At 46.6% G+C, this 23,783-nt stretch overlaps 1 protein-coding gene across 9 annotated transcripts in view; it reads right to left on the bottom strand.

Moving 5' to 3' along the window:
- Positions 1 to 23,783, bottom strand: part of LOC126281226 (transducin-like enhancer protein 4) — a 455,583-nt gene that overhangs the window by 359,750 nt on the left and 72,050 nt on the right. For all 9 annotated transcript variants that reach the window (XM_049979984.1, XM_049979985.1, XM_049979986.1 and 6 more), the window contains exon 2: positions 486 to 583. In XM_049979984.1, coding sequence (XP_049835941.1) covers positions 486 to 583 — 98 coding nt within the window. The remainder of the gene's footprint in view (positions 1 to 485; positions 584 to 23,783) is intronic.

The following is a 23,783-nucleotide window of genomic DNA, read 5'->3' as shown; positions in this document are numbered from 1 at the left end:
TTCATGAATGAGAAAATGGTATAAACATTTAAGCACACTTTTCGTTGCAGAGCACAATAGTCGCACATCAACAGTAGTCTGCAAAAATAGCGTAAAACATACCACATTCACTCAATGAAATACTTAAGGGAAAGTATTTCTTTGAGGTTTCATAAGTCTTAATAGAAGAGACTTCTACTGTTGACAAATAGTGGAAATTATTGCTTTTCATTGAACAGTAAGAGTGCCTTTTACAAGCTACAAAATATTACATTTCCGTAGTTCTTTGGAAAGTTTTAATTAAAAAAACATTAGAAACAACTTCCTCTTTACTCTTAATATGCTACAGATAATAACTAATGTTGCGTCAAGATATTAACCGCATTAAGAGTCTCTTCTTTATGGCTACAGATACGGGAATCTAATTCCTGCGAGAAGTATAAGCGTGAGAAAGTACAGCTGGAAGAACTCTGACTGAACGTTTTAACGGGAGCTGCTATACTCACTTGTGGTACTGGGCTTGCAGGAAGTTGAATTCTTCCTTTATCCTGTCGCATGACTCTGCGACAGTGAACTTGAAGGGCTGCGCCGGTTGAGGCGGCCCCTGCAACAAAAGAAAGCCGTCCTCAGTTTCTTCCTCAACCTCCGCTTCCATTTTTGTAGCGAGGACAATCAAGTGGGGAAAAAAAATATAGTGGAGTGTGGCTCAAGTCACAGTCGTTGTGGACTGTTGCAAATACATCACTCTTTCATCTGCGGTTTTTCAGAAACGAGCAAACATGTTATGACTTAGTCATCCTGATCATAGAAGCCGTTAGTTTCGATCAATTATTTGAAATGACAGCGAAATAACTCTAATATTGCCTCATATCTGAACAAAATAAACTGAGGTAGTGCAGTGATCGACACGGCACCTTTCGTAGCACTGTTATCCACGCTAAAATGTATTTGACTATATTCGCCCTGTTCGTATTTTACTTCCACGACCTAGCTTCACGCTTTTCTGGGTCATAGGTTCATCGTCATCAAACATTATCTCGTTGTCAGCATTAAATTCAGTCACCTATCAGTCTTCAGCGACATATGGTTTATGATTAAATCAAATCTGTAACACGTTTTTATATTTCCGTTTATTTTAAGTCGTCATCAAGTACCGTCATAAACAACTAATTGCTATACCTCCTGACGTAAATACTCCAACTGAATTCTCTTAAACGATATGTATTACAACGTACTCATTGTCTACAATATTTTTAATTCCATCGACACAGCAGAACCGATCGAAGCCAGTTTTATCCACAAATGGTTATTGGTGCAGTGGTGTCTCCGCCGTGGCGACAGGTCAATTAGTAAAATATTAAAATGGATCAGTTATTGTTATGGAATCTCAGTTATTCGTGTCAGAACAACACAGAGTTGCAAGTATGACGAATCTATTTCAACAGAGGATAACTTGGTAAGACTCGGTCGACTTTGCAATAACAAACGAGGTGATTCTCGTTTGGATGACACGAGGGGAATCTGGAAGAAAGAATGGGGACCGAAAGCCACTACAATGGGAGGAGCTTGCTTTCTGGACCCTACATCTGGTTACGTTCCAACCCTGTTCCTTTGTTCATAGAGTTCGCTCGGTCGAAAGAAAAAAGTGATACGAATTGTTTGATAATGGATCTACATACAGACGGCAGGGACTTCTTTGATAATAGCAAACTGTCAGTTGTGTTTGTTTTCGTGTAACTGAAAGCGGTCCGTATAGATTTGCTAACTCGTACCATCTTATTGTGTAAGAACAGTATCGGGTTCCTTGGTAAGAACTTACATTTCCGCGGGGTGATTTCTTCGGCGAGAGAGTTAAGTACATTGCCGGTGGGATCACTACAGAAGACGATACAGCCGTTCTGCCCTAAGACTGACCCAACTTTTCCACAGGAACTGCTCAAGGTGTGGGACAGAAGAGCAATGACGTACATGAACGGAGCATTGAACGAATGTTTGGAGACTTCCGTGTAACCAGATGATGAACGGTGTTTACCTAAGACGGCATTATCAGGACAAATAAAATCACCTGCCTAGTCACCGATCCATACACAGACGGCTCTAGTCCTATCAAACGGGAGTTTTCCACACACCTAACATCCAGTATGCTACCTCGCACTCTTATGCGCAAATCAGACTATTCTGTACCAGAAGCGTTCATGCCTTTCTGTGGCAGTAACATATCCGTCCACATAAGCTTGTTACCTGCATAACAGTTACTCCAGATTACTTTACGATGCCGTCAGACCAGTTCGTTGAGCAACTTGGCCGCTAGTCGTTCGTTATTGAGTAATTAATACATCAAAACCTTTCTGATCTGGCCACTGAGTATAGTGGGCATCACTGCAATGGTGTCTGCGACGTAATGCTCCCGATGCCGTTGTCTCCAATTTCTTCCGCGTTCTAGCCAACAGTGTCTGAGGCTTCGTTTATAATCTGTCGTAATAACACTTAACATTACGAAAAGGTCCCGCACGGAAATTTAGTAACTTTACGAGGTATACCGTAACGTAACTGCGGTTCTTACTGCAGTACTCTAAGTTCCATGCGATCGTGGTACTGTTAGTGGATAGTTTTCTCTTCCAGGACTCAGTGGTGAAGTATGTGAGTCGTATTGAGGCATGCAGTGACGTGTCCTCAAGGCTAAGTACACTGAGGTAACAAGCGTAATTGGATAGCGCTATGCACATATACAAATGGCGCTAGTATCGCATACACAAGGTATGAAAGGGCAGTGCAAAGGCGGGGCTCTCATTTGTACTCATACGACCCATGTGAAAAGGTGTCCGACGTGATTACGGCCGCACTATGGGAAGACTTGTCAGACAGAGCGCGGAGTTGTAGTTGAGCTAGACACATGGGACATTCCGTTTCGGAAATCTTTGGGGAATTCAGTAGTCCGAGATGGACGGTATCAAGAGTGTGCCGAGAATACCAGATTTCAGGCATTACCTCTCACCACAGACCACACAATGGCCGATGGTCTTTCACGCAATGACCGAGAGCAGCGGCGTTTGCGTAGAGCTGTCAGTGCTAACAAACTGCGCCACTCCTTAACAGCAGACAGTGTGACGTATAACGTACGTATCTGCCAAGACAGTGCGGCGAAATGTGGTGTCTTGGAAGCTAGATTAACGGAAGGCAAAGCTACGTTTCTAGCATTTGTAGACTTAGAGAAAGCTTTTGACAATGTTGACTGGAATACTCTCTTTCAGATTCTGAAGGTGGCAGGGGTAAAATACAGGGAACGAAAGGCTATTTACAATTTGTACAAAAACAGTTGAGGGGCACGAAAGGGAAGCAGTGGTTGGGAAGGGAGTGAGACAGGGTTGTAGCCTCTCCCCGATGTTATTCAATCTGTATATTGAGCAAGCAGTGAAGGAAACAAAAGAAAATTTCGGAGTAGGTATTAAAATGCATGGAGAAGAAATAAAAAGTTTGAGGTTCGCCGATGACACTAATTCTGTCAGAGACAGCAAAGGACTTGGAAGAGCAGTTGAACGGAATGGATAGTGTCTTGAAAGGAGGATATAAGATGACCATCAACAAAAGCAAAACGAGGATAATGGAATGTAGTCGAATTAAGGCGGGTGATGCTGAGGGAATTAGATTAGGAAATGAGACACTTAAAGTAGTAAAGGAGTTTTGCTATTTGGGGAGCAAAATAACTGATGATGGTCGAAGTAGAGAGGATATAAAATGTAGACTGGCAATGGCAAGGAAAGCGTTTGTGAAGAAGAGAAATTTGTTAACATCGAGTATAGATGTGTCAGGAAGTCGTTGCTGAAAGTATTTGTATGGAGTGTAGCCATGTATAGAAGGGAAACATGGACGATAAATAGTTTGGACAAGAAGAGCATAGAAGCTTTCGAAATGTGGTGCTACAGAAGAATGCTGAAGATTAGATGGGTAGATCACATAACTAATGAGAAGCTGTTGAACAGAATTGGGGAGAAAAGACGTTTATGGCAGAACTTGACTAGAAGAAGGGATCGATTCGTAGTACATGTTCTGAGGCATCAAGGGATTACCAATTTAGCATTGTAGGGCAGCGTGGAGGGTAAAAATCGTAGAGGGAGACCAAGAGAGGAATACACTAAGCAGATTCAGATGGATGTAGGCTGCAGTAGGTACTGGGAAATGAAGTTTGCACAGGATAGAGTAGCATGGAGAGCTGCATCAAACCAGTCTCAGGACTGAAGACCACAACAACATGGGCTACGGCAGCAGTGCCTTTGCTAACAGCAAGACATGGCCTGCAGCGCCTCTGCTGGGCTCGTTACCGTATCATTTGGATCCTAGGCTACTGGAAAACTGTGACCTGGTCAGATGAGTCTCGACTTAGTAAGCGGTAGGGTTCGAGTGTGGTGCAGTCCCCAGGAAACCACGGATCACATTTATCAAGAAGGGACTGTGCAAGCTGGCGGTGGCTCCATAACGGTGTGTGCTGCGTTTACTTGAAATAGACGCGGTGCTCTGGTCAGACTGAACCGATCATTGGCTGGGAGTTTGGAGCCAGTCAGAAGCCATGTTCCGAAACAACGGTGGAATTTTTATGGGTGGTAGTGCGCCACGTCACCGGGCACAGTTGTTCGAGATTGGTTTGTGGAACATTCTGGAGAATTCGAAAGAATGATCTGGCCGTCCAGATAGTCCGACACGAGCCCTAAGGGACATTTCGGTGATTTAATCGAGAGGTCATTTTGTGCACGAAATCCTGCATCGGTAACACCTGCCTATAGAGGCAGCACTGCTCAGTATTTCTGCAGAGGACTCCCAACGACTTCTTGAGCTCACGGCACCACGTCGGGCAAAAGCGACAACGATATCACGAGGTACGCCGTGACTTGTCACCTCACTGTTTATTTGAAGACCGTGAGGAATCGTTACGATGAGAACATCTGACACGTACTGCTACGCCAAAATTTGGACACAGACTAAAAGAATCTTCCAAATACAGGGATGGTACTACTCATTCCAACCTGTCTTTTTTTACGCTCACTTGGTGACAGAACGAAACCTACTCAACAGAGAGATGGTAAAAAAATTAACCGTCCAAGACTGTCGCGCGGGATCGTGAGAGTTAATCAGTATTCCTGCTGGTATTGCCCACGAACTGGCAGGGAGTGCCGGTTTCAGAAGAATGAAGTTCCGGCAGTGCTCGCTTTGCCACGCCTACGCTGGGATAATGTGCAGGCAGGCAGCCGCCCGCACAGCGGCGGCGGCAGTTTTGCGCCCGGGCCGCGGCTGCGGCTGCGGTTTCTGCGACGCGCCCGACGCCCCGCGCTCAACCGCAGCTCCCACAGTAGCCGCGCTCAGCCTGTCCACGCCCGACACGTGCGGTGCGTCTGCCGGGGACTTGGCATTCGTGGAAGACTGCTCCTGGAACCGTCCCTCGTGTGTGTGTGTGTGTGTGTGTGTGTGTGTGTGTGTGTGTGTGTGTGTGTGCGCGCGCGCGTGTGCGGACGGCGAGCTTATCAGCGCCCTTACGAAAATTTGCATGCACGGATGCGATGAAAATGACTAAAACGTTACAAAACAAATGAGATTAAGCCTTACTCTTCCTCCAATCTCTCTCTCTGTCATCCGTGCCATCACAGTAGCTGATCTTTAAGGTACCGTAGAAATGGTCACATAATCTGAAATAGGCAATTGCAATAAAGGAATAGACTACTGGCGTTAAAATTGCTACACCTACAACAAATGCAGGTGATATACGGGTATTCATGGACAAATATATTATACTAGAACTGACATGTGATTACATTTTCACGCAATTTGGGTGCATAAATCCTGAGAAATCAGTACCCAGAACAAACACCTCTAGCCGTAATAAACGGCCTCGATACGTCTGGGCATTGAGTCAAACAGAGCTCGGATGGCGTGTTCAGGCACAGCTGCCCATGCAGCTTCAGCACGATACCACAGTTCATCAAGAGTAGTGACTGGCGTATTGCGACGAGCCCCACCACTGACCAGACGTTTTCAATTTCTGAGAGATCTGGAGAATGTGCTGCCCAGGGCAGCAGTCGAACATTTTCTGTATCCAGAAAGGCCCGTACAGGACCTGAAACATGCGGTCGTGCATTATCCTGCTGAAATGTAGGGTTTCGCAGCGATCGAATGAAGGGTAGAGCCACGGCTCTTAACAAATCTGAAACGTAACGCCCACTGTTCAAAGTGCCGTCAGTGCGAGCAAGAGGCGGCCGAGACGTGTAACCAATGGGACCCCATACCATCACCCCGGGTGATACGCCAGTATGGCGATGTCGAATACACGCTTCCAATGTGCGTTCACCGCGATGTCGTCGTTGAATACACCATCGCAGGCGCTCCTGTCTGTGATGCAGCGTCAAGGGTAACAGCAGCCATGGTCTCCGAGCTGATACTCCATCCTGCGGCAAACGTCGTCGAACTGTTCGTGCATATGGTTATTGTCTTCCAAACGTCCCCATCTGTTGACTTACGAATCGAGACGTGGCTCCACGTTCCGTTACAGCCATGCGGATAACATGCCTGTCATCTCGACAGCTAGTGATACGAGGCCGTTGGGATCCAGTACGACGTTTTGTATTACCCTCCTGAACCCGCCGATTCCATATTCTGCTAACAGTCATTGGATCTCGACCAACGCGAGCAGCAATGTCGCAATATGATAAACCCAAATCGCGAGAGGCTACAATCCGACCTTTATCAAAGTCGGAAACGTGATGGTACGCATTTCTGCTCCTTAGACCAGGCATCACAACAACGTTTCACCAGGCACCGCCGGTCAACTGCTGTTTGTGTATGAGAAATCGGTTGGAAACTTTCCTCATGTCAGCACGTTGTAGGTGACGCCACCGGCGCCAACCTTGGGTGAATGCTGTGAAAAGCTAATCATTTGGATGTCTCAGCATCTTCTTCCTGTCGGTTAAATTTTGCGTCTGTAGCTCGTCATCTTCGTGGTGTAGCAATTTTAATGACCAGTAGTGTATTACAACATTCACCACATTTGAAGAAATCCTATCCAAGGCATTTTGGAATCTTTGATAAATGTTTCGAGCACCATGCCACAAATTACCTGGGCGATAGAAATATTGCTACACTTTTAAGAATGTTCGCGGCTGTTCAATTGTAGCACGTTGTGTCTGCTTTGCTGCCTAACCGCAATTTCTTATCTAATCTCCAAGCACGGCGATTAGCCGTTCCGAAAACACTGTCAGATAAAATACATTCGTAGAGCAATTTACTTCTCACGGCTATTATTAAAAAATGAATACACTTGTCTGGTGCTGTCATCATATTACAGGCTGCCAACACGTCTGTCTTTGAGATCCAGTATCACCCATTCCTTTCATTTATCTATAGAAGATATTAACCAATGAGGGCCATTTCGAGGCCCTGCTTAATGCGTATCATACTGAAACGCATATCATACAAGGCGCACAAGCAGAAGTTTATTCAGTTTCATTTTACGTGGAGATAGTTGACTTCTTTCATTAAGTATTTACGGCGTAAATATCATATTTGATAGCGGAGTACTTGTCGGATTCTCAGAATAATACTGAATCAGTTTTGACACGATTTAGTGGTATTTCGCACGTGTGGCTCAGAAAATCTAATGTAATAATCGATATTTCTAAAAGAATTTAGGAAGCACACAATTACAGGAGATAAATGTATAAGATAGTGACAGTTATGTCTCGTGCGCCAAGAACCTTTAAGTTATTGTTTTGATCTGTAAGCATACAACAGAGAGTCTAAAAGTATATTATGCTGCATAGAAGGTCGTTACATAAACTCTTAATACTCAGAATATTCCACATTACTTATAAAAGATGTGTAAATCTATCATCTCTGTAATCAACATTGCTCTGTCGGGATATGATTCCCCGGAAAGGTCCAATGCACTTTGAAAGTTTCTTCAACGAACGGGAGATTTAAAGACGGAGCAACTCTGATTCCAGGACAGAAAATGGTAGTTTAGAGGAGAACCTACTGTTCCAATATCTTTTCCTTTTGATGCACTCTCCGTACCGAAAGAACAAGATTAACACTTTCATTTTATTAAAAAGTGTGTTTTCTCTACATCGAAGAACAATCGCAGCAATTGCCAGTATCAGTCCTGTTACGACATCAAGAGCTCTGCGGACCGACCGGCAGTGCCTGCAGTGTCGCAAACCGAAGGACGTGTGGCTGGTGCCCTTGGTGTGAGCGCTCTACACAGTGCTATCTTTGGACTGCATGCTCGACACGACACCGCGCTTATCTCTCTCTATGCTGTGTCGGTTACTGGCTCGTTATCGTATGCTAACGAAGGCTCAAAGAAGCAAACATACCCGATGTGACGAGGCAGTCGGTAGACTGCGTGTACATATCGCCCCGACCTTGTAACATACGTCAACTTGCTTGAGCATTTCCTGGTAACATCTCGAGTGAGACGTCGAGAAATGGCCTCTCCTCTGCTTTTCCCATGGCTCTGTGGTTGCTGGGTGCGGTGCAACATTGCAACACTGACACAGCCGTTAGCGCAGCTCAAATGTAGCTTCACTCCTTCATTCTACAAAATAGCGACACATTTTAAAAACGCTCTGCCTGAACAACACCAATGGACGATATACGACATTGACTATTTCCCTACATATGACAATGCAGAATATGATGTACATGAGTGACGAGAACTTCAGAACGTAATTTGTGTGTACGAGGAAGAAAGAACTATATAATCAAACATCAAAGAAGACAAGACCAACTGTAGAATCACATGTGGGGCTTTGAAGGTGGTCCGGCGACACACACACACACACACACACACACACACACACACAGGCAAATGCCAGGACTGAAGTATCTACCTTGAAAACCAGAGAAAGAAGCTGGCAAACTACATCGACCTCAGGGTGCTGCACAAAACTGAAGCATCTCAAAACTAATCAGCGTGGTCGAGAAAAGCTTCATAATAGCTCCCTCTAACCTACGGACAAGAAATGAAGATTTCCAGGAAAAGCAACGCTTTCTTTCTTTCTTTCTTCCATTCTTTCCTTTGTTAACTCCTTCATTGGATAGAATCTGTCGACTTGTCTCGAAGTCAGTCGTCATACCATTAAGGTACCTTTGCTTCTTCGAAACACCTAAAATTGCAGGTTTTATAGAAATTGGCAACTTTTGCGGCAGAATTTGTAAATGAGAAGAATTATATTTAACAGTATCTAACCAGAAAGTTGCCAAAGGAGAAAGACGATATGGTATTACTTGTTTGAGTGGTTCTAATGGCTCTGAGCACTATGGGACTTAACTTCTGAGGTCATCAGTCCCCTAGAACTTAGAACTACTTAAAGCTAACTAACCTAAGGACGTCACGTACATCCATGCCCGAGGCATGAGGCCAAACAATCAATGCACATGGTTACTGCGAAACCAGTAAGAAATTGCGCCGGGCGGTGGCATTTTCAATTACGGCTGATATTATAAAGAGGCACTACAAAGCACACGTCGGCAGCAGCGATCTGAAAATGGCGTACACGTCTTCTCTTCGAGTCAGAGTAACTGCTGTGCAAGCTCGGAACTGCGATCGTAGCGCTGCCGCGGATAGAAACAGAAACGGAACTTACTTTGTGGACGACCCTCGTATTAGTGTAAGCAGCTGCGCAATGAAACACGTAGAAAGTCTCTTGTTTTGAAATAGTTCGACGTCCTTTCAAATGGCGAACTACAGCTTTTCGCACACATATGGCGGAAGATTAATTTGTAGTAATTGTTACCAACGTGAGACTATTCTTAGCTGTCGACATTAGGACATTAAAGGAAGACCCCATACAGAACCGCTGCTGTCTTCCACGACACGTGGTCGACATTCACTAACCGAGGAGACTTGTGTAACAACTGAATGTCTGCCAGAACATCGGTTGGCCATTCTGTAGCAAATGGTTAAATGGAGTACAAACGGGTGAGACGATGACTAACAGGAGAAACGTAACTTCTAAACTTCTAACAACATTGCATCACCCAGTATGTGCCAGGAACGTGTTGTCTTTGCCGCTGCTTGTCTAATGACGCATACAAGAAACACTGCGTTCTGTCTCTATCTATCTATCTATCTATCTCTCTGGAAAGCCATCAACTCGCGCAGCGCATTTAATACACTTGACAGTGTATCTGCCGTCTTGTTAAGGTTTTCTCGCCTCTTACAAGATTACCCGATAACGTTATCTCTCGGCCGAAAGAGAGCTTTTTAATATGTCGACCTGGTCATTCAATTAGTACAGATGTAATTTCGCAAGTTGTTTATCTGTCGAGTGTCCATCAATCAGGCCAGCCCGCCGAGATAACCCGGCTGATCACTCTGAGCCGAGCGCGATGGCCCCGCTTCTGAACAGCAAACAGCAGCGCTGCAGAAGGCCGGCCGTAAAGGTTATCTGCCTGCGGAACCAGCAGACTCTGCTGGCTGTGCTTACTGCAAAGGCTCTTTCAGCGCTGGCTGCTTTTCAAGATTTGAAACACACACACACACACACACACACACACACACACACACACACACACACACACCCGTGATCGACACAAGAACAGAACTCGCCACTAGACGGCGAAGATCCGAAGTGATATGTAGCCTGATTATTATATCATTACATAGGAAAATGGAAACTGAACACAAATATATGTGCGAGCAACGTATTTTCTAGTGTTATTTCGCGGTCTAATGCTGGAGATACAGGAAACGGACACGCACCGAGTCTGCACACAGGTCAACTGTTCTCCGTCTATCGTACACAGTTTCTCGCATCGCACATCAGCAACTCTCGGGGCGACAGTAATCTCTGCTGGAAATTCTGTAATCTCTGCTGCAATTTGACTGCGAGTATCACGTATTTCCGCCATATTATGTTTCTATGTCGAGTGATTACTCAGGCTGGCCTTGTCCTGATGCACAACCATTTCCTGCGTTGTCAGAACCGTCTCCGACCTCTGAGATCTCACACCTAACGCTCACCAGGGGTGTGGTCCGTATCTGGCCCGTCTCAAAGCGTCGAATTGTAGTCTGCATACCGAGAGTCCCAAAGCCACCATTATCGCATTACATTACTACATCTCCAGCTGTACTCTGCAAACGACTGTGAAGTGAATGGCAGAGGGTACAAGTTATTAGGGTTTGATACCGCTGTGAGCTAAAGCATCGGTGTGTGTGTGTGTGTGTGTGTGTGTGTGTGTGTGTGTGTGTGTGTGTGTGTGCGCTACATTAGCCGGCTGGAGTTCTAGGCGCTACAGTCTGGAATAGCGCGACCGCTACGGTCGCAGGTTCGAATCCTGCCTCGGGCATGGATGTGTGTGATGTCCTTAGGTTAGTTAGATTTAAGTAGTTCTAAGTTCTAGGGGACTGATGACCTCAGAAGTTAAGTTCAATAGTGCTCGGAGCCATTTGAACCAGTACCAATCAAAACACCGATTTAGTTCGTACTGTGTGCTGTCGTTCTTGAAACTTTCTAAGCAGGCTTTCCCGGGATTCTATCTTCACGAGTCTGCCACTTCAGTATCTCTATGACACTCTCCCACGGGTCAAACAAACCTGTGAGCCTTTGTGTTGCTCTTCTTTGTATACGTTCCATATCCTCTGGTCTTATTTGGTATGGGTCAAATACACTTGACCATTATTCTAGAATGGGTCGCGTAAGTGATCTGTAAGCAATCTCCCTTGTAGAGTGATTGCACTTTCCCAGTATTCTACCAACAAACCCAAGTCCACCAGCTGCTTTACCCACGACAGAGCGTATGTATCATTCCATTTCATATCTCCGCAAGCTGTACACGTACATATTTGTAGGAGTTGGCCAATTCCAACTGTGATTCATTAATATAATAGTCATAAGATGCTACTTTTTTTTCCTTTTGTGAAGTGCATAACTTCACATTTTTGAACATTTGAAGCAAGCTGCCAGTCTTCGCACCACTTTGAAATCTTATCAAGATGTGACTCAATATTTACGCGTCTTCTTTCGGACAGTACTCCACTACTGATAACTGCGTCATCAGTAAAGAGTGTGAAATTGTCATCAATATTGTCCGTAACATCATTAATATACAACATGAAGAGCAAGAGACCTAACATACTTCACTCGGGCACACCCGAGGTTTTTCTACATCTGTCTAAGACTCTCCATCCAAAACAACATGCGGCGCCCTCCTTATCAAAAAGTCCTTAATCCATTGCAAATCTGTCTTAATGGCCCATATGACCGTACTTTTGACAATAACCGCAGATTTGGTACCGAGTCAAATGTTTTCAGGAAATCAAGAAACACTATCTACCTGATTTCCTTGATCCCAACATCCCAGTACGTCATGCGAGGAAAGTGCGAGTTGTTTTCGGAATCGGCACTGGTTGGCGCGTAGGAGGTCACCCTATCCGACAATCCTCATTACTGAGCTGAGAATATGTTCCACGATTAACAAATCGATGTCAAGTATACTGCGATTACAAACTTTTCGTAACGACTGATAATGAGACTTCTTGAATGACGACACAAGCGCTCCTTCCACTTCCTGTGTGTGATACACCGCGGTTGTAATGCAGCTATTTTCGTCGTCGAGTCACGTCGCTGGGCAAAGCGGAACCTGCTTGCTGCCTATACAGACAGCACAAATATGATTCGTTGGGAAGTCCTGACCAGAGTGCCAGAGCTCGTGAACGCTCTTTCCACTGTTGTATTTCCCAAAATATGGTTAAGTTTCAGACAGTAGTGCAATACTAAGAATGTTTACAGATTCTTCAAGCGCTGGGTGAATTAGTGTGTGCCTTCTTTTCCAATCGCGCTCCGTGTCTGTTCTCTTTCTCTCGGGCCTCTCCTGTTCCCGCCGCCCACGGATTTACTCCGTAATGTGCTCGGTACCATCACTGCACATTAATCGACGGTATGAGGCACGGAGAGCTGTCGACAAGCACATTTCGTGTGAAGGTGGTTCGTACAACGTGCCGACCAGTGGACGCCACCACCACCGCACAGGATGCAAATTTTCTCCGCAGTGAAGCTGGGAGGCAGGTAACGTCATCATGGCACCAAGTTACATGGCAGTGCCGGCACTAAAGCATTTGCTCGTTCATTTTATTCCACGAAAAAAAAAGAATAAATAGGCCTCGTCATTGAATACCGAAAAACCGCAGAATATGGGAGCTAGATCCTTTTTTTATGGAAAAAATCTTTTCCTGGCCTGCGCGCGGCAGCCGAGGGCAGCGATGCGCGCCGGCTACAATGGCTGCTCGGGCCGCTCACTCGGCCGGCACATTAATGTTTGTTACATTCATTGCACGACACGCGCGGTTTTTTCCTCCCCGTCTCCTCCCCCGTGTATTATACACCTCTCTTTTTTTTTCACAATTTCGTTGTCCAACCGCTCCGCGGTACGAAGCTAACGACGCGGATATTTATGAATAATTTGAACAATTTTTATTTAAATTATTCCGCGGGTTGGCTGGTGTTAATCAAATTACCATATTCAAATTGGGCCAGCTCGGGCGGGTTTCCCCTCCTCCCTCCACCATCCCATCCCATGCCATCCCGTCCTGCGCGGTATTGATTCTCCCGGCACAGACGGCGCAGCTGGCCGGGGATAAATCCAATTGTTTTAATATCCTTGCGCGGCCGCGCTCGTCTGCCGAGTTTTGGTCTGCAGTGCCTCTGTCCGCCCCCGCGCGGCGCAAAGTGGATTACTAGCGGGCTAAGCGCCGGCGGGGAGCGCCCGAAACGCAATTCCGGAAAAATACGGACCTCGGCGGAGCCGTGGCGAGGCGTTGATTCTCTGTCTGCGCGCAGGGGCTACTCGGCGGCTCGCCGAATGGCCGTCAGGGTTGGAGCAGTACGGCAGACGCACGCGGGAGGAGCGGGGTTCGATTCCCAGCTCCACCGCCCTCATTCACAATTGCTGCGTTTTCCAGCAAACAGCCTGTCTCTGGCGTCAGTCAGTATGTAGGTAAACGGAGCAAGCGGTAAAGGAAACCGACGAGTCAGTTTGAAAAGAAAATCATTGTTCGGTGAGAAGAAATAAAAAACTATCATCAAAATCAAATTTTCACTCTGTACCGGAGTGTGCGCTGATATGAAACATCATGGCAGATTAAAACTGTGTGCCGGACCGAGACTCGAACTCGGGACCTCTGCCTTTAGCGGGCAAGTGCTCTACCAACTGAGCTACCCAAGCACGACTCACGCTCCGTCCTCACGGCTTTACTTCTGCCAGTACCTCGTCTCCTACCTTCCAAACTTTAGAGAATCTCTTCTGCGAACCTTGCAGAATTAGCACTTCTGAAAGAAAGGATATTGCGGAGACATGGCTTATCCACAGCCTAGGGGATGTTTCCAGAATGAGATTTTTACTCTGCAGCGGAGTGTGTGCTCGGTAGAGCACTTGCCCGCGAAAGGCAAAGGTCCCGAGTTCGAGTCTCGGGTCCGGCACACAGTTTTAATCTGCCAGGAAGTTTCACTATCATCAAAATTCGCCGATGACTTCCCAATTCTGTCAGAGGCCGCAGAGGACCAGGAGTATCAGCTGAAAGGAACGGATTGTGTCTTCAGAAGAGGGCCCCAAGATTAACAAGTAGAAGTGAAACCGAGGTAATGAAAGGCCATCGAATTAAATCGAGCGATCCTGAGGGAATAAGGTTAGGAAATGAAATACTAAAAGCAGTTGAGGATTGCTATTCGAGCAGCAAAATAACTGCTGATGGCCAAATTGGAGATGATATAAAATGCAGATGTCAATAGCAAGGTATTTGTTTATTAGCAATCTCTCACTGAAAGTTGACGCCTGGAGTGTAGTCTTGTATGGAAGTAAAGGTGTAGCAACACTTCAGACAACAAGGGAAATGTGTGGTTCCTATGGGACCAAACTGCTGAGGTCCTCGGTCCCTACGCTTACATACTACTTAATCTAACTTACGCTACGGACAACACACACACACACACACACACACACACACACACACACACACACACACGAGGGAGAACTCAAACCTCTGACGGCGGGGGAGCCGCGCGAACAGTGGAAAGGTGCCGAAGACCGAGCGGCTAACAAGGGAACAGTAGCCTTTGAGATGTGGTGCTAGAAGAATGATGAAGGTTAGGTAAGTAGATAGGCCAAATAATGAAGCAAACTCAACCGAATACAGGAAAAGACTTACTGCAGCAACTTGACCTCAAAAAATAGATTGGGGGGGGGGGGGGGAGGGGCTCTGTCAGATTATTCTCGCAGTATCACGTCTCCCATTTAATCGAGCCCTTGTTTAATGAACTTTCTATTTCTTCGTTTAGTGGGTACAACAACCTGTCAAAATATTAGACACTTTAACACCCTGTATAACACACATATAATACGATTAAAAAAAGATTCTTTGATTTGAGATGGTCGATCTGGTGGATTTGAAATGCTCTGTCGTTTCGTAACCTCCACTTACTCGACCCAGAGTACTCAACGCGCGACGCTGTAGGCACTTGCACTCGAGATACATTGGATGAAGCAGCTAGCGGGAGTAGAACAGTGGACGAATATTTGCGTCCTTGGAAAAGCTGACGAGCGGAATTTGGACAGGCACTGGAGTCTGGAGTCCCCGGTAGCGCTGGGCCCTGATTTCTGGAGGGAAGACCAGTGTGTACATATTTACCGGCGGCGCGCAAACAGCGCCCGGGAGACGCGTGTTTAGACACAGATAAAGGGCCGGGCCAGGCCGGCAGATAACGGGGTTCTCCATCTGTGGCTCGGGGGCCAGCAGGGGCGCGCGTGTTTGCCCACTCGGGCACGGAGGGCGATAAGCGGCCGTAGGGGACCTGCAACACAGGCCCCTCCCCAGTTTAAGGAACAGACATTTCCTATTAGCAGAATCAGCCTTGCCGTATGAGAGGGACGTACTAATCGAGGAGGGACTGACACACAGTGGCTATCCCCTATGATACTCAACCTTGACACTGAAATTTAGAAAGGGAACTGAAGTTCAGAGAGAATAAAGTTAAGGTTCGGTAATGAGACTGTACGTCAGATAAAGGAAAGGATTTACAATATCGGTTGAAGAAATGAATACTGTGTTGAAAAGAGTCGTAAGATAATCATTAACGAAAGGAAAACAACGGTAATGAAGTGTAGTAAAATTAAGTCTGGTGATGCTGAAGGAATTAGATTAGTAAATGAGAGCCCCAAGGTAGTGGACCTGTGATGCTATTTGGGCAGCAAACTTAACGATGGTCTACGTCAACTGCAGTCTTGCAGTAGAATGAAAGAGCTTTGCTGATAAGGGGAAATTCGGTAACATCAGACGAAAGTATTTTCTGAAAGTATGTGCCTGAGGAAGCCTCACGCAGAAGTGTTACGTGGACTTAGAGTATGGGCAGTATGAGAAACGAAGCGTTTGGAATGTGGTGCTACAGAAGTATGCTGAAGATCTGAGGGATACCAATATTGTTGTCGTCGTCTTCAGTCCAGATACTGGTTTGATGCCGCTTTCCATGCTACTCTATTCTGTGTAAGCCTCTTCACCTCCGAATAACTACTGCAACCTACATACTTCAGAATCTGCTCAGTATATTCATCTCATGGTCTCCCTCTACGATTTTTACCCTACACACTTCCCTCCAATACTAAATTGGTGATCCTTTGATACCTCAGAACGAGTCCTACCAATCGATCCCTTCTTCTAGTCAAGTTTTGCCACAAATTCCTCTTCTCCCCAATTCTGTTCAGTACCTCCTCCTCATTAGTTATGTGATCTACCCATATAATCTTCAGCATTCTTCTGTAGCACCACATTTCGAAAGCATTTATTCTCTTCGTGCCTAAACTGTTTATCGTCCATGTTTACTTCCATACAAATACTTTCAAGAAATACTTCTTGACACTTAAATCTTTACTCGATGTTACATTTCTCTTCTTCAGAACCGCTTTCCTTCTCATAGGTAGTCTACATTTTGTATCCTCCCTACTTCGACCATCATCAGTTACGTTGCTCCCCAAATAGCAAAACTCATCTACTTTAAGTGTCTCGTTTCCTACCCGAATTCCGTCAGCATCACCTGATTTGATTCGACTAAATTCCATATGGATACCAATAAACGAAGATATAGTGAATCGAATATGGGAATAACACACATGTCACTATCTGATTGAAAGAATGGATAAATTGGTAGCACACAGCTTGAGGGAGAGGAGGAGGAGGAGGAGGAGAAAGAGTGTTTATTTTAGAGGGAGAGGCAAGCAGGGGTTTAACACAGTGAACAGCTTCCAGTGGTTATAGGTAGGAATGAAGGCACCTGAACTGGATACATCAGAGTGGAGATGTGCATTCAACCAGTATTAGCACTGAAGATCAGAACAGAAACAAGTTTTCTTTAAGGAAATCATCTTACCACACGTTAATTTCTTTTGATTAGGAATCTCTCCTTTTTATTTCTCATCCAGAATTGAGTTGAAGGTACCTGTGTCTAACAGCGCACCTGAAGAAGAGGTTGGTGACCTGCCCTTCTTTCACGTTCTATTTTCTTGCATTCGTCATATCTAGCAGTTTGCAAGTACTTTAAACGACCTTTTAAGTAGCTGTACCTCTTTTCCTTGGACAACTTCCCTCGCAAAATTTCCCCGCTGGTAGGATCGCACTAAAATCCTCTCGATTTAAATGAGCATTTCAAAGTCACTCCCTGCAGCTAACCGAGTGGAGTGGCCTACGGCCTACACGCTGCCTACGGCGTATCGTGTAGCGACATACCTCGGCTGCTCCTTCCCGTTCTGAAGTCTGGTACTCAGAATATGTTTCCACTAGCGCCGCTAAACGCGAGACCTTGCAATTGCAAACGTAAATTTAGCAGAGCTCGTCAGCGACGGCGTCTACTCTTTGAGAGACGAGACCTCCACAACTCGACTTCTGCAGGGTGAGGCGCAGCACCTGGCGGAGAAGAAGGCGAGAATCTGCGACAGGCGCGAGTGGTACGGCTGCCGGCGCTAATGCCCGGTGACCGTGGAGGGTGTAATTACACGCCCGCAGCGGGGCAATTACTCACAAACCTACATCCTCTGGGAATAGGGAAAAGAAAGAAGAGCAGCTGCCGCCTTTGATGCGGCAGGTTTTACGACGCGGGGGCCACAACACGGCCTGGTCCGCTGACAAAACGCCCGCCCTGCCGCTAACGGAGCATTAAAGATAATTACAAGTCCACCGTCGGACTAATAGGGCCAATATAATTACGGCTGGTCGCTCAGTAAATATCCATTCCCAGAGCCCCCGTGTCTTCTGCCGGCCAGCAAAGTCGCTGGCGACGCCTGTCTTCTGTTCCCCCCTCGTAAAAGGCGACCTCACATTAACGCAGCTGTTCTCACGGATCAGCAAGTCGCTGCATTTGTGTTCGACGGTGAAGTTATTAGTGACCGAGGACGAGCTCCGATTGGATTAGGAAAGTGGTCGATTTGTGAAGACTTGGCTATGAGCACTACGGGACTTAACATTTATGGTCATCAGTCCCCTAGTTCTTAGAACTGCTTAAACCTAACTAACCTAAGGACACCACACAACAACCAGTCATCACGAGGCAGAGAAACTCCATGACCCCGCGGGGAATCTAACCCGGGAACGATTTAGGGAATCCATACAAAACAATCTACAACTGGACGGGTCGAGCGGGGGGATTTGCATCCTCATTCTTCTGGATGCGAGAACAAGACAGGCGGGGGGGGGGGGGGGACAATCTGTCGTAAGGCGGAAGAGGCTCGACGAAAGGGGCTGCTAATTCGAGCAGATCCTTACTTGTCCCCACGAGACAGAGCGCCTCATCCCCCCCTTATCGCCAAAGAAAAACAATTGGCTTTCCTATTTAGCCGTAATTTGGAGATGGTGTCACATAAAGCTGACTTGTGCGCTGTTTAATTTACACTCTCAAGTCTTCGACTAACTGCACATCAGCTCTGCAATTATACAAAGAGAGCGTATGGAGTAATCACGCAGGTTTTAGAGCACTGAACGCACTATAAGTGTTTTGCGCAGTTGTTAGACCGATTGCTTCTGCTATAATGGCAGGTTATCAAGATTTAAGGGAGCTGGAACGTGGTGTTACAGTCGGCACATGAGCGATGGAACACACGATCTCCCAAGTAGCGATGAAATGCGGGATTTTCTCGTACGATAATTTCACGAGTGTACCGTGAATATCAGGAATCCGTTAAAACATCAAATCTCTTACATCGCTGCGGCTAGAAAAACATCCTGCAAGAGCGGGACCAACGACGACTGAAGAAAATCGTTCAGTGTCACAGAACTGCAATCCTTCCGCAAGTTGCTGCAGATTTCAATGCTTGGCCATCAACAAGCGTCAGCGTGCGAACCATTCAACGAAACAACATCGATATGGGCTTTCGGAGCTGAAGGCTCACTCGTGTACCCTTGATGACTGCAAGACACAAAGCTTTACGCTTCGCCAGGGCCCGTCGACACCAACATTGGACTGCTGGTGACAGGAAACCTGTTGCCTGGTCGGACTAGTCTCGTTTCAAATTGTGGACGTGTACGAGATGGGGACAACCTCACGAAGCTGTGGATCCTGCATGTCAGCAGGGGACTGTTCCAGCTGGCGGAGGCTCTTGAAATGGTGTGGGACGTGCGCAGTTCGAGTGATATGGGACCCCTGATACGTCTAGATACGACTGGCAGGTGACACGTATGCAAGCATCCTGTCTGATACCTGAATCCTTTCATGTCCACTGTGCATTCCGACGGACTTGGACAACTGCAGCAAGTCAATGGGACATCCCACACGTCCAGAATTGCTGCAGAGTGGCTCCAAGAAAACTCTTGTGAGTCTAAACACTTTCGCTAGCCACCAAACACACACAAACACACATAAGATTCACGGTGTCAGTCACCTCCATCACTACTTCAGACATTAGTCTAGGCCATGCCAAGCCGCGTTGCGGCACTTCGGCATGCTGGGGCTCTACACGGTATTAGGCAGGCGTACCAGTTTCTTTGGCTCTTCAGTGTATATACTGCTCAATACTGGAATGGAGACTTACATAACGTACGGTGAAGTCTCAGTCACGCACTCCCATGATCAAAAGCTCGTACTGAGCTGTTTATGGAAAGGTCCCAATTGTTTATGGAGACATCCAATACATTTCGTATTTGCCAGCAGCAATGGACTCAGGTTTAAACGGAGTAGCAGAAGTAAAGCCTTTAACATTTTTAAGAGTTCCCGTGGTTGCTGTTATTCAACCGTTTCTTGAGAAATGATGATGTGTCTGGATCCCCTATCAGGCTGGATTAATGGAAGTGATGGAGGGTCTGCAGGAAAGAACGTCATGTTCGTCTCCTAATTATTAAGTGAGCACGAGAGTGTTACAGCGATGCTTACGCTTCACTAGCAGGCGCTAGAAGAGAGGCGCTTCCTGTCACGGAGAGGATTACTGTCGTAAGAGCTCTTCACGAAGTCTTCCGAGACTCTCCCACGCACCACTCGAGAATGAAGCGGAGATTGGGCGGGGGGAGGAAATGGTGGTCGCACACACCGTCAAGTGACTTGCGGCGAATCCAAACGTTGACCAGTCCTTTTTAGCACTGGTTGCGCTAGCGTCATATATATGGTACCTCGCTGCCGTGTGACCACGGCGGCGTCACGGACACGCGACATCTGTTAAGATTAATTGCAGCTGACGTTACGCGACATACCGCTTGGGCACAGACCGCCGTCTTGTATGTAGACAGAAGATTTGTCCCGCCTAGTAGCGCGACGTTGAGGCAGTCCCGTGGCGAGCAGCTGCGACGTTTCGGCATGCGAGTGCGAGCTCAACCTCGGGAAGTGGGCGCCGGCGGCCGCAATTACGGGATAGCCGCGGGCTGCGGCACGCCCGCCGTATAAATCCTTGTAATGGCCGACCCGCGCCCCCGACGCACTTTATACGCGGCTTTTATTTGTCGGCGTTAACTCGGCGGGGGCGACGACGTGAAGAAAAGAGAAGGCGGCGAGTATATTGCCGGCGCCGGCGCCGCTGCTCGCCCCTCTGTGCCCGACAGCTCCTCTGGCCTTCTTCCCGCCCCCGCCTCGTTGACCCAGTGGCGGCCGAGTCTCCCCCTGGCGACGACCCTCCATCGATCACGGTGCGCGTCGCGTGGTTCCTTTACTGTCCAAGCACGCCCCGTCCTCCGACACACGCTGTCTATTATGCGGCCACCGGCCCAGCGGACACGGCTCGATAATGGGAACTGCTTGCCCTGCTCGCCGACTGACGCCAAATTTCGACACTTCACACACGCCTCTGATATTCAGGGCACTCGGAAATTTTGACAACACTGACTATAGAGTGCTGCGATTTGGTGCTCTACGTAGGTCACAATCGACGGTCTACATCGCAATAATATTTGGGTATTTATCTGTTTCCACTTACGTTAAAGCCTTCTTCAGAATTTTTGGCCCGCTGTGGCTGGTGCTCTGGTATGATACCACGATCGTACCCTGTTGGACAGTGTGCGGTCGTAGTATCACGAGGGAACACAGGAGCTGCCAACAGCAGCACTATGGGGTCAAAAATACTGAAGGTGGCTTCAACGTAAGCCGAAACCGGTAAATAAACAAATATTAATGCGACCTCGTCTGTTGATTTTAACCTAAATTTAGAGCACCGACGTCAGGGGCAAGTAAGTACAAACTTAAGGTGAAAAGCTAAGAATTATTTGTAAAATAGCACTCTTCCGCCTTCAGCATCAACATTTCGACACACCAACCTCACTGACACAACCAATAAAGAAAAAATTGTTTCGCGCTAGGCAGTAAAGTGCAACAGTTCCGAGAGTGGAAATGGAAAACGTTCCCAAGTACTATTTCTTCGCAATACACGTTTTCAGAGCTACTGTGTTTTCGGTACTCTTGTTGCATTTCCCTACACCTCAGAAAGGGGCCAGCATGTGGAGACAGTCTCTGAAGCCGGCCGCGTGGTCGAGCGGTTCTAGGCGCTACAGTCTGGAACCGCAAGACCCCTACGGTCACAGGTTCGAATCCTGCCTCGGTCACGGATGTGTGTTATGTCCTTAGGTTACTTAGGTTTAAGCAGTTCTAAGTTTTCGGGAACTGATGAGCTCAGAAGTTAAGCCCCAAAGTGCTCAGAGCCATCTGAACTAGTCTCTGAACTAAACGTTAGTATATATCCCGTGAGTTTTGTGCAAAATTGTGCTTCCCTCTGCAGTTACAAAATTTAAAATACATGAAAAGTGCATTGAGTTTTCAGCTCTAATACTAAAAAAGTAACGCTGTATTTCTGTACTTGTACTTTCGCAAATAAAACAGTGTCTCCTACCAATACCACTTTGAACAAAACCCTCTTTCCGCTATTTTCTCGGAAACTGATATTTTTGAGATCATAGCTCCGTGCAAAATAGCTCATTCTTGCAAAAAGGGAAACAGCAAACAGCCACTCTCGTAACAATGCTATTTATTTACACAAATAGTGCCGTTACGGGCTTCGAACCGACAGGTTTATCTAAAGACGCCTGACCACGGTCATATTGTCACATGATGGGGCAATTATATGAATGACGAACCGGACTTCACTTAACGAAGGTTTATTCAGCACTTGCACAAACACGTGCACAGAGCGAACTGCCTCCGGCCAGGACACACACACACACACACACACACACACACACACACACACACACACACACACACACACACACACTATATATACAGCAACAGAACATTCCAGTACGATTCTTGATATTTGTGGATACTTCTATAATGTACTCTAACCTAATATAGAAATTAAAATTGTTACAGTTCAGGTGAGTTTTGAACTCACGACCCCCCATGCAATAGTTTAGTATCATAACCTCTGCACCACGGTGCTACTCGGCTTCCTCTGCGACAATATTACACTTTTAGATCACACTAGTGTTGGAAAAAGCAGCCAACAACTAATGTAAACAACAAATTTAATATAAAAGCGAACAGTCGTCTGAAGAGGCACCTGTCAAAAACCTGTACGGCGCTGTTTATGTAAGTAAACCAAACAGTTTACTGATATGGCACTCACAACGCTCTCAACACAATACTTATTGTAATTCGCCTTTTGTTGCGGCGATGGGCGCAATTCTGTGCTATCCGAATGCCTCCCTCAATCTTTTGGACACACATCTGTCATGCATAGAGAGTGATTGTTTTCAGTCTCCTGATAAAAGTCAGATTTGGTATTTAGATCGTATCCGCGTGCCCACTCCTCAATTGCCGGACAAATTACGCAACTGACGATGGCAACATGCTGCTGAAACACATCGTGCTAATACATACCTAAAAATAAACGTGACGAACTCTGAATTATTTTACAAACTTCGCGCTACGGAACTAAACCAAAACGCGCACTCGCGCCGAGGCGCTACTTGCTGCGACAGGCGACTTCTGCCGAGCGGCCCACGGCGGCCAGTTTATGTCTCGGCCTAAAAATAATGCAGGTCCGAAGCAGCCGCGTCGTAAAGCGCGGCGTCTCAGCCGCCCGCTCGCCTGCGCCTTCTCTCCGGCGTTGTCGCGGCCGATAACTAACACGTCCGGGCGGTCATCCCGTCGCTTTGATCTGGCGCGACCAGTGCCGAAGGGCGGGTCAACCCCTCAGATTTTCGCATATTTATAGAATCAAATACTTTTCAGGAAGCCAGTGCTGCCACAACATGACACGTAACATCAATAGAACGCCAGCTGCAAATCAGTCTGGGACGATAAGCTGTGAGAGACAGAGCCCTCATGTCAGATTGGGTCTGTGGAAGTGTGAAAGAGTGATGTTTCTCT

The sequence above is a fragment of the Schistocerca gregaria genome, chromosome 7 (genome assembly GCF_023897955.1).
Source record: "Schistocerca gregaria isolate iqSchGreg1 chromosome 7, iqSchGreg1.2, whole genome shotgun sequence".
NCBI lineage: Eukaryota > Metazoa > Arthropoda > Insecta > Orthoptera > Acrididae > Schistocerca > Schistocerca gregaria.
The sequence above is the reverse complement of the archived record's forward strand: the minus strand, read 5'-3'. Positions and strand labels throughout refer to the sequence as shown.